The 12,185-nt window shown below is 32.1% G+C and overlaps 1 protein-coding gene across 1 annotated transcript; it reads left to right on the forward strand.

Annotated features, from left to right (window-relative positions):
* Window positions 1–155: 155 nt before the first annotated feature.
* Window positions 156–12,052, forward strand: LOC111421386 (non-lysosomal glucosylceramidase). Its single transcript, XM_023054526.2, has 10 exons — window positions 156–389; window positions 448–536; window positions 590–770; window positions 826–988; window positions 1,043–1,163; window positions 5,394–6,003; window positions 10,681–10,925; window positions 10,975–11,251; window positions 11,302–11,743; window positions 11,793–12,052. The coding sequence occupies exons 1-10, from the start codon at window positions 247–249 to the stop codon at window positions 11,979–11,981; spliced, it is 2,460 nt and encodes an 819-aa protein (XP_022910294.2). The 5' UTR covers window positions 156–246; the 3' UTR covers window positions 11,982–12,052.
* Window positions 12,053–12,185: the final 133 nt, after the last annotated feature.

The raw sequence follows: 12,185 nt of genomic DNA on the forward strand, positions 1-12,185 counted from the left end.
TATATCGTTTTATTGATTTATTTGATATAAAGAAAACCTAAAATTAGGTAACGTTCAAGTAGTACAAAGTTTTAGAGGTTATTGAAAAATGATTCATAATAGATAAGAAATTTTAACTACAATCAATTGATAATGACCCATTTAGTGATATAATTTACTATAAAATAGGACTTTAATAATTATTTTCTCGACAAAAAAGTTTGATTTTAGTTTAAGAACGTTTTTTTAGATTTGAACGACAAAAACATGAACGAAAGAGGTTATGATGTAAGCGATATTCCAAAATACGGTTTAAAATTAAAACTTGACCATGAATATCCTGAAAATTGGAGTCAAACTCGTGTACCCACATTCGGACAATTATGGCAAATGTTACATTTAATAATAAGGTAAAAATATAATAATTCTTTAATTAATTAAAAATTTGAGGTTATGTTTGTTTTTTAGATATGTGATTTATTATTTAAAAATAAAATTCCAAGGTAGACGAGCTGTTATGGACTATGTTAGACCTGAAAGAGCTAAAAGAATTTATGGTAGTACCATTTCTTGTGATAAAATTTAATTAATTTAAAAAATATTTTTTTAGGTGTTCCTTTGGGGGGAATTGGTTGTGGAACCATCGGAAGGGGTTATAAAGGTGAATTTTGTAGGTATCAATTAAAACCAGGCAGATATGAATATGAAACTATCGATGCTAATCAGTTTATTGTTACAATACAAGATGAAAAAAGAAAAACCATTTTTCAAAGCTTATTGTCCACATATGAGTCAGTTAATTTAACCTTAATTTTTTTAAATAAATTAATTTTGATATGTTTATAGAAAAAAACCGGATGTTTTAACAAGTTGGAGATCTTTTATCGATCCCAAACTTTGTAATTACACCGGCTTATACCCGAGAGCTTGGACTGAATTTGATTTGAGTCAATATGGTGTTAAATTAATTTGTAGACAAATTAGTCCTGTAATACCACATAATTATAAGGTATTTTTTTAATTTAATTTTTATTTGTTTGATGAATGTAAATTAAAATTTAAGGATTCATCTTTACCATGTGCTGTTTTTGTTTGGAACATTCAAAACACGTGTGATAAAGAAAGATTTGTTACAATTACATTTACATTTAAAAATGGAATTGGTACCAAAGAAGATAAATCAGGTAAAGTATTTATTATACAGGGTGATTCATATAAGAACCAACACAGAGTGAGTAGAGGACAATAAATTAAGATGATTAAATTAATTTACCTCTATACTAAGTTGCACACTTGAGGAGTTATAGGCCTTCAAAGCAGCCCCAGGGAACTTGGGACTGATTGTATGTCGAAATCCCACCGTAAGATGGCATTAGCGTCTATACTGAAATAATTTAATTAAATAACAATTTTATTATTAATAGTGGGAATGAAGAGAGACAATTGAAGACGCGAGTGGATAAAGGTGTTATGTAACAATTTTGAGAATTTTAGGATTTTTGGCTTTTTAAGTGTTTTATGCAGTAATTTAAACGTCTAAAGATGTTTTGCAGATTAATTCTTACTTTTTTGCAAAGTACCGGTTGATGAAGGTGCTATGAGTTTCACAATCTAAATTAAGTTAATGGATAAAGGTGCTATGTGATTTTAACACCTTTATCTATTTTGTTTCCTTCAATAGTGCAGATCAAGTTACCGTGATTTGTTTGTATTTAACTAAATTTTGACAGGTGCTAAATCGTGTAAATAAAAATAAATTCCACATGCTAATTTATGTTTCAAATGGCTGAATTACGTCCGGTTAATGGTGGTATGCGTTTTCCTCTTTTTGTATGGTTAAGTAACATGAATATTGGGTTCATTTATCTTTAGATTCAGGTATGGGATTTGGGTTCTGTATTGGCCAAGACGAATGTATAAGCACTGATTTAAATAAACATAATATTGCGGTACAAGAGAATAATTCAAGTGATTTGACAATGAAATTCAAAGGAAATGTATTGGCACACATTGGCACACCTAAACACACAATGGGAGAAGATACCCCAAATAATTCAGATAGTATCTCGACAGAAAAAAATCAAAACCTAAAAAAGAAAATATTTGAACTTTCAGAAAAGATTGCTAGGAAAAGGAAGAGGGATCCAAGTAAGTGGAAAAGGGAAACGGCAAGGATTGCAAGAGATCGAGGGGAAAAATATATTTCTCAAACGGGAAAAGAAATTGCCGCTAAGAGTCCAAATCTAAAAAATGTACTGTGTACGGATCGTTGCAGATTAAATTTGCGATGAGAAGTTTGAAGTCAACTCAAGAGAAAATATATTTAAAAGTTTCTACAAGTTAAATCAGAATTCCAAAAATATTTTACTTTTCAAAAGTATAAAAATTGGCCCAGTTCAGCGCCATAGATCTTCAGCTAAAAATCCAAAACAGTTTTCATTTAAATATTTTATAACTTATAATGCAACACAAACGCAAGTTTGCAAACTTGCTTTTATGTCATTATATCAAATTGGTAGAAAAAAAGTTGCTGTTATTCAGAGAAAGCTGAAATCAGGTGAGGTAGTTCCAAGTCCAGACAGAAGAGGCTGCCATGATAAAAGGCCCCATAAATTGCCAGCTGAAGTTGTTGAATCCATTGTTGACCACATAAAAAGATTTCCTGCCGAACAATCACATTATTCAAGGAATAAAAATATTAATAAGATTTATCTTTCTCTGCTGCTAAATATAGCTAAAATGTACAGGTTGTATATAAACGAATGTCGCACCAAAAAATTTCCAGAAGAGTACATAGTAAAATTATGTTCATATAGCAACATTTTTTCTACAAAATTTAATTTATCTTTTGGACAACCTAAGAGCGACACTTGCAGCACTTGCGACAGCGGTGAAAGCAATGAAGAACATAAAGAGAGGTACAGAAAGGCGTTTGAAGAACAGAAAAAGGATAGGTTAAAAGCAACAACGAAATTGGTTATCTCACCATGGATCTACAACAAACCATGCTTCTGCCAAGAATAACCACATCTAAGGCTTTCTATCTGAGACAGATGTGGTTTTACAATTTTGGTATACATTTCATATCAAAAGAAGAACAACCTTATTTTTTTACGTGGACTGAAGACGTTGCCAATAGAGGGAGCAGCGAAATTGCGAGCTGTTTGTATTATTTCGCCCAAATGGTTAAAGAAAGTAACCCTGAGATTAATCACCTAATAATTTGGTCAGATTCTTGTGCCGGCCAAAACAAAAATTTTAATATCATTGCTTTATATCAGCTCCTAATTTTGAAGGGCATGTTTAGAACAATTAATCATAAATTCCCAGAGGTTGGACATTCTTATTTGGACTCTGATAGAGATTTCGGAAGAATTGAAAAAACTATAAAAAAATGTGAACGGGTTTTTGTACCCGATCAGTACAGAGACATCATAACAACTTCAAGCACGAAAAATGCACATGTTATGAATATGGAAAACCATTTTAAAAAGTTTGATCAATTGCCTCTAAAACTCGGTTTATATAACAGAAAAAAAATACATTTTAGAGATGGTATCAGGTGGATTAGGGTGGATAAGTTTGGAGAGTATTCGTACAAGGAATGTCTGGATGAAAATACCGAATTTGAAATTGTCAATTGCTAAAAAAAAAATAAAAAGACTACAGAAATATGTGTTTATCCAGACAGAGTTTCGGAAAAATATGGCAATATTTCTAAAGAAAAGTTACTGAATTTGAAACAACAGTTGCTTATTATATTACGAAAATATTTTACGCGAAGAAAAAAAATACTTTAGATGACATCTTTCATTCGTAATAAATTTTAAATTTGTCTCTCATTTAGTGGATAAAAGTGCCATGTACATATTCTTTCTTGTAATTCCTTAACTTATCTTCATTTTGTAAAGTTATTATACTGTAATATATTTTGTTGTTGAAATAAATTGAATAATATGAAAAAAGAAATAAAAGAAATAAATAGTAAAAAGTTCCAAACAAAAAACTTTAAACGCGAATAACTCAAAATTGTTCCCGTGTTACATAGCACCTTCATCCACTCGTGTCTTCAATTATTACCAGTATCATTCTTTTAATTTAAAAGGTATAGATTCCAATTCGTGTTATATTTTTAAATTTGCAGCTAACTTCAACTTTTAAAATTATAAAGTTGAAGTTTGTTCAGAATGACAGATGAAAACGTCATTTTAAAGTGATTTTTCAGTAAGAGTATAATAAAGTAATAATGGTATGATTAAGTAATTAGATTATAATTGACATTATAGCTTTGTTTCAGCTAAGGTTATAAGTTGTTGGAAGCTCGCCAGATTCAACCTCACATGTCATATGATGCGATATATGCGGCATTATTTGACAGGTGTAATTGCCATAGGTAATTGCATCTGAGGGATTCCCAACCAATCGGAACGTTAATTGGAGCCACATAGTAGCTCCAAACACTTTCCAAACAGTTATTTTGTGCTTGGAGCTTTTATATACAAACCTGTATTCTAATGGTTCGGTTCTTAGCTGAATAATTCCAAAATATCCCTAACAGATGGCGCCATTTGCGTTCAATTTTTAGTATGAAGTTTTTTTTTGAGAGTTGCATTTCTACGAAGCTATTTTCTATGCTTGAAAGTTGGTTCTTAAATTTTTAAAAAGTGCAATATCTTCGTAATAAATTAAGCTAGAAAAACCAAATTTGGTATATGTTATGAGTGTACCAAGGGTATTTAATTGGTAACAAATTCCCTAAATTTTGACAGATCTTTTTAACCTTTTGATGGATTTAATACATTACTACTTCATTTCATGTGGAATTTAACTCTAAAACTTTTCTTGACAAATAGGTTGTAAAATTATTTGATAACGTTTTATAACCTATTTGTCAAGTTTGACGTACAATTTCACAGCCGACTACTGCATTTTCGATGATTTAGCATTAACGAAATACGTGTCTTTAGTTATTTGAGTTTTTTATGAAAACGACAATGTTTTTTAAAAAATAATAAGAGTAAAAAAAGTTTTAGAATTAAATTCCACATAAAATGAGGTAATAATGTATTAAATCCACCGAAAGGTTAAAAAAATCTGTCAAAATTTAGGGTACCATCACCCTTAATCAACCCTTTGAAATGCCTCAGTTGGTCTCAATTAATACCTTCGGTACACACAAAACGTATACCAAATTTGGTTTCTCTAGCTTAATGTATTACGAAGATATTTTAAAAATTTAAGACCCAACTTTGAAGACCTATAACTCCTCAGGGGTATAACTTAGTATAGAGATAAGTTGAGTTAAATCATCTTAATTTATTGTCCTCTATGTCCCTGCTCTGTGTCGGTTCTTATGTGAATCACCCTGTATTTATTACATTCTAATTTAATATTTATTTCCATTTTAAATTTAGCTACATGTAGTTTAAAACAATTTTCATATTTGGATAATGAAGGAGTTTTAATTTATAACACAATCGATAAATTACCTTGTTGTTATGCGCTTTCTATAAGAAAAAAAGATGACTTGGAAATTTCTAGATTATTACACTTTGAACCAAAAGGTGATGGAAGAGATGTATGGCTTCCGCTTTTAAAACATGGCAGATTTGGCAAAGTTGTTGAGAAAAACAAAGATGATCATGTTTTTGGTGAAGTTGGTAGCGCAATTGCTGCGCAAATCCATGTTTTACCTCAACAAAGCGGTGAAATCGAAACTTGTTTAGTTTGGGATATGCCCATAGTTTATTTCCATGATAGAGTTCAAAAATATTTTAAGTATTATACAAAATTCTTTGGAAGTGATAAACCCGCTTTAAAAATCGTTGATTATGTATTTAAAAATTATAAACGTTGGGAAGAAGATATTTATAATTGGCAAGAACCAGTATTAAATAATAATAATTTACCTGATTGGTATAAATCTGCTTTGTTTAATGAAAGTTATTTTATTTCGGATGGTGGGAGTATTTGGGTTACCTTAGAAAAAGAAGAAGTGGCTAATTTAAATCAAAATGATCCAAGGTAATTTTTAATGTAATTTTTTTAATTTAACTTTGTAAATCTTTTGGCATTTTTTCACCTCATTCTTTTTCGCGCTTCTAACGCTCTTATACGGAGGGCAGACTCGTTATTTAAAAATCGTTGTGTTTTGATGACGATTATTATTAAAATTCACCACTTAATGAGTAACGTATCAATACATCTTCATGTTCAGAAGGCTTTTTATAGGTGGATCCTTGGAATTTCGAATTACATTCGGGGCAATGACCAAATAAAAATCCTTTTAAAAATCAAACGACATGGCAAATTAGTGGCTTCCCAAAATCCCTTGCACATTGCGTCGGTCCCAGTATTTACTTGGATACACAAATTACACCTCCACAGTATTCAAAATGTTAAAAAAAATTCTTTAACACCGGAAGTGTTAAAAACCTTCCAAAAAGTGGACGGTCGAAGACAGCTACCAATGACAAAATTACATAAAATGTGTGTCACCCTATCCATACATCATTAACTTTTCATAATTGTTGAAACTGTCATTTTTTTGACATTTAAAGCTGTCAACATCGTTATTGCGGCGCCTACTTTGATTGTAATTTGCTGATTTTATATTTTCAGAAAACTCATTTTTTTTCGATTTTTTTCTTATACAGCTATATGATTTGATATGTTCATCGCATAGAGGGATTTACCCTCTATCAAAGTATGCAAAAAAAGCATATGCATTCCATTTAAAATAACAATGTTGGTTGCCATAGCAACGAAACAAAAAACAATGTAAACAAGCAAATATCGTCAAAAAATGCGCCACGATAAATAAAGAAACTTGTATTTAAAACATTTTTCTTCAAAACCACAAATGGTGAAGTTATTGGCTATGTCCCAGACAGAGGCGACGCTACCAGGGGGTGCAAGGGCTGCACTGCACCCGGCCGTCGCCTAAAAGGGGGCGCTGGCGCCTTTTTAATGTTTTCTCCAACAATATCTTATCTCTCTTTTGCAGTATTTAGATCTGTCAGCAGTACCTAGTCTTCAGAAAGCAGTATTTAGTCTCCACAAAGCAATTTTAGTCTTTAGAAGGCAGTATTTAGTGTTCCAGACGCTGTATTTAGACCTGTCGGAAGTATCTAGTCTTCAGAAAGCACTATTTAGTCTTCTAGAAGCAGTATCTAGTCTTCTGCCAAAGTTCTGTATGTTTTCTCCAAAATATTTTATCTTTCTTTTGCAGTATCTAGACCTGTTAGCAGTATCTAGTCTTCAGAAAGCAGTATTTAGTCTCCACAAAGCAATTTTAGTCTTTAGAAGGCAGTATTTAGTGTTCCAGACGCAGTATTTAGACCTGTCGGAAGTATCTAGTCATCAGAAAGCAGTATTTAGTCTTCTAGAAGCAGTATCTAGTCTTCTGCCAAAGTTATGTATGTTTTCTCCAAAATATTTTATCTTTCTTTTGCAGTATTTAGACCTGTTAGCAGTATCTAGTCTTCAGAAAGCAGCATTTAGTCCCCACACAGCAATTTTAGTCTTTAGAAGGCAGTATTTAGTGTTCCAGACGCTGTATTTAGACCTGTCGGAAGTATCTAGTCTTCAGAAAGCAGTATTTAGTCTTCTAGAAGCAGTATCTAGTCTTCTGCCAAAGTTATGTATGTTTTCTCCAAAATATTTTATCTTTCTTTTGCAGTATTTAGACCTGTTAGCAGTATCTAGTCTTCAGAAAGCAGTATTTAGTCTTCTAGAAGCAGTATCTAATCTTCTGTCAAAGTTATGTATGTTTTCTTCAACAATATCCTATCTTTCTTTTGCAGTATTTAGACCTGTCAGCAGTATCTAGTCTTCAGAAAGCAGTATTTAGTCTCCACACAGCAATTTTAGTCTTTAGAAGGCAGTATTTAGTGTTCCAGACGCTGTATTTAGACCTGTCGGCAGTATCTAGTCTTCAGAAAGCAGTATTTACTCTTCTAGAAGCAGTATCTAGTCTTCTGCCAAAGTTATGTATGTTTTCTCCAAAATATTTTGTGTTTCTTTTGCAGTATTTAGACCTGTTAGCAGTATCTAGTCTTCAGAAAGCAGTATTTAGTCTTCACAAAGCAATTTTAGTCTTTAGAAGGCAGTATTTTGTGTTCCAGACGCTGTATTTAGACCTGTCGGAAGTATCTAGTCTTCAGAAAGCAGTATTTAGTCTTTTAGAAGCAGTATCTAGTCTTCTGCCAAAGTTATGTATGTTTTCTCCAAAATATTTTACCTTTCTTTTGCAGTGTTTAGACCTGTTAGCAGTATCTAGTCTTCAGAAAGCAGCATTTAGTCCCCACACAGCAATTTTAGTCTTTAGAAGGCAGTATTTAGTGTTCCAGACGCTGTATTTAGACCTGTCGGAAGTATCTAGTCTTCAGAAAGCAGTATTTAGTCTTCTAGAAGCAGTATCTAGTCTTCTGCCAAAGTTATGTATGTTTTCTCCAAAATATTTTATCTTTCTTTTGCAGTATTTAGACCTGTTAGCAGTATCTAGTCTTCAGAAAGCAGTATTTAGTCTTCTAGAAGCAGTATCTAGTCTTCTGTCAAAGTTATGTATGTTTTCTTCAACAATATCCTATCTTTCTTTTGCAGTATTTAGACCTGTCAGCAGTATCTAGTCTTCAGAAAGCAGTATTTAGTCTCCACACAGCAATTTTAGTCTTTAGAAGGCAGTATTTAGTGTTCCAGACGCTGTATTTAGACCTGTCGGCAGTATCTAGTCTTCAGAAAGCAGTATTTACTCTTCTAGAAGCAGTATCTAGTCTTCTGCCAAAGTTATGTATGTTTCCTCCAAAATATTTTATCTTTCTTTTGCAGCATTTAGACCTGTTAGCAGTATCTAGTCTTCAAAAAGCAGTATTTAGTCTCCACACAGCAATTTTAGTCTTTAGAAGGCAGTATTTAGTGTTCCAGACGCTGTATTTAGACCTGTCGGCAGTATCTAGTCTTCAGAAAGCAGTATTTACTCTTCTAGAAGCAGTATCTAGTCTTCTGCCAAAGTTATGTATGTTTCCTCCAAAATATTTTATCTTTCTTTTGCAGCATTTAGATCTGTTAGCAGTATCTAGTCTTCAGAAAGCAGTATTTAGTCTTCACACAGCAATTTTAGTCTTTAGAAGGCAGTATTTAGTGTTCCAGACGTTGTATTTAGACCTGTCGGCAGTATCTAGTCTTCAGAAAGCAGTATTTACTCTTCTAGAAGCAGTATCTAGTCTTCTGCCAAAGTTATGTATGTTTTCTCCAAAATATTTTATCTTTCTTTTGCAGTATTTAGACCTGTTAGCAATATCTAGTCTTTAGAAGGCAGTATTTAGTCTCCACAAAGTAATTTTAGTCTATAGAAGGCAGTATTTAGTGTTCCAGACGCTGTATTTAGACCTGTCGGAAGTATCTAGTCTTCAAAAAGCAGTATTTAGTCTTCTAGAAGCAGTATCTAGTCTTCTGCCAACGTTATGTATGTTTTCTCCAACAATATCTTATTTTTCTTTTGCAGTACTTAGACCTGTCAGCAGTATCTAGTCTTTAGAAAGCAGTATTTAATATTCCAGATGCTGTATTTAGACCTTTCGGCAGTATCTAGTTTTCAGAAAGCAGTATTTAATCTTCCAGAGCAGTATCTAGTCTTCAGATAGCAGTATCTAGTTTTTTAGAAGCAGTAGATTTTTTTGGGAGCCTCTTATTATCTATACGGATCTTGTACCATCCGGTACCTCATTTCTGCAGCTGTTACTTTGCTTTTGTGCTTATCCTGCATTGGCAAAGTTTCCGTATTGGTGATTTCCTGTCCTGGGCAATAACAAGACAAGTCCATTGGTTTCTTGTTCATATTCTTTGCATTCTTTTATTGAACACATAAGTATTGCCATGAAAAATCATGTTTGGTTTATAATCAATTTTTTGTTTTCTCTGAACAGTAATTTCAGACTTCATGTGGACTTTGAACAATGTACTTCCTGTTTTTTGCTGAAGTCTAGTTTATAACTATTGCAATTTCAGACTTTTTCTTGCAAATTAATCTTCTGACCAGAGTATTTCCAGTCATAAAAATACTTAGGGGGGGACGCCACTCCGGTTCCCGCACCCTGGCGCTTCATTTGCAAGCGCCGGCACTGGTCCTAGACATTTCACATACCTGTATATTTAATATTATACAGGGTGTCTCACGTAACTGGTTCGTTAGAACTTTTTCAGATTCCACTATTCGTAGAGATTTGAAATTTTGGCAGCATGGGTTGTTCATTCGGAACTTTCGATCTAAAATATTTTCAAGATGGCCGCCACTTCCGGTCTACCAGAAATAGACCATAACTTCGCTATTTTAAATGGAATGCTTTTAAAAGTTATTGGAACCTAGCGTTTTTCGTTTTCGAGTTATTTTGGTTTTAAACTTTTTTTGGTAAATTTCAACATGCTCTTTAAAACTCCATATCTCAGCCAAAGTTCATTCAAAAAAGATCTACTTTGGCACGATTACTCTTCAGATGTTGTCAAATAGATTGTCATTTGTTGTCTCGGAGTATCTTATACAGGGTGGCCAAAAATTGAATTATTCAATGGCGAGAAAGTCGGAAATTTTAAATTTTTAAAAAAGTTCTAACGAACCAGTTACGTGAGACACCTGTATATATTTAGTAGAATATTTAATTTAATATTTTTATATTAAATTAAACAAAAAAAATTTAATTTTAGGATCGAATACGGTAAATTTGCTTATTTAGAAGGACACGAATATCGCATGTACAACACTTACGATGTTCATTTTTACGCATCTTACGCTTTAATTATGAATTTTCCTCATTTACAACAATCGATTCAATACCAATTTAAAGATGCAATTTTCGCCGAGGATAAACGAAAAGTTTGGATGCTTTATGATGGAAAAACGGTCGAGAGAAAAGTTAAAAATACAGTTCCCCATGACTTAGGAGATCCAGGTTGAATAAAAAATTTAAAAATGACACAATTAAAAAAAAATTTTTTTAGAATTTGAGCCATATTCACTTTTAAATGGTTATCCAATACACGATGTTAGCGAATGGAGAGATTTAAACGTAAAATTTGTCTTGCAAGTTTATAGAGATTACAAATTAATGAAATCAAATAATTTCTGTGATCCAAATCAGTATTTAAGCGATTTATATGATGCTTGTAAAACCGTTATGGCGTTTACTTTGAAATTTGATTCCGATCATGATGGTTTAATTGAAAATGAAGGGATGCCCGACGAAACTTACGATAGTTGGGTTATGAATGGAACGAGGTAAATTAACAAAATCTTATTAATATTGTTATTAAATTAAATTGTTTTAGTGCTTATTGTGGTGGTTTATGGTTATCTGCTATTTATTCAATGATGGAAATAACGAAAGTATTAGGAAAATCGGACGATTATGACTTTTATAAAGAAATTTTCGATCGTGGTCAAAAATCGTTTGAAAAAAAATTGTGGAATGGAAAATTTTACAATTTCGATTGCGGATCTAAAAATCCATCAGAAACTATTATGTCTGATCAACTTTGCGGCCACTGGTATTTAAGAACGAGCGGATTAAAATACGAAGTTTTCCCTGAAAACCATGTTAAAAGCTCTTTAAAAACGATTTTTGAAAATAACGTTTTGAAGTTTGCTAAGGGGCAAATGGGGGCTGTTAACGGATTTTTAACCACAGGAAAAGTCGATAAGATATCTGTACAAAGTGAAGAAATGTGGACTGGTGTTACTTATGGTTTAGCTGCAAATATGATTTATGAAGTAAGAATTAATTAAAATTTGATTTGCGTCATATCCCTTTTTATTTTAGGGAATGGTGGATGAAGCTTTTCAAACTGCAGGTGGTCTTTATAAGACAATGAGGGACAAATTGGGATTAGCTTTTGAAACTCCTGAAGCTTTGTATGAGAAGAATTATTATAGAAGTATTGGTTACATGAGACCACTTAGTATTTGGTCAATGCAATTAGCTTTAAATGAATTAAATCAAAAAAAATAGTTTAATTATGTATTCTAGCAAGATATGTTTTGTGCAGATTTTAATTAATCAATAAATTAAATTAAAATGTGTTATTGTAACGTTATTTTTAACTTAATTTGTTTGTTCCTATTTTAGTTTATTTCAATTGTTGAAATCCTTTATTTAATTAACTTATTGGTTTTAAATTTAACACAAGAAAAACATTCTTACTTAATCCTGTTT

This window comes from Onthophagus taurus, chromosome 7 (assembly GCF_036711975.1).
Source record: "Onthophagus taurus isolate NC chromosome 7, IU_Otau_3.0, whole genome shotgun sequence".
In the NCBI taxonomy this organism is placed as follows: Eukaryota; Metazoa; Arthropoda; class Insecta; order Coleoptera; family Scarabaeidae; genus Onthophagus; species Onthophagus taurus.

Excerpts from the sequence above, each read along its gene's own strand:
- LOC111421386 (XM_023054526.2), top strand. The coding sequence starts at position 247 with ATGAACGAAAGAGGTTATGATGTAAGCGATATTCCAAAATACGGTTTA. Across the intron at positions 989-1,042 it reads TAATACCACATAATTATAAG|GATTCATCTTTACCATGTGC; the intron begins GTATTTTTTTAA and ends TTAAAATTTAAG. Across the intron at positions 1,164-5,393 it reads TACCAAAGAAGATAAATCAG|CTACATGTAGTTTAAAACAA; the intron begins GTAAAGTATTTA and ends TTTTAAATTTAG.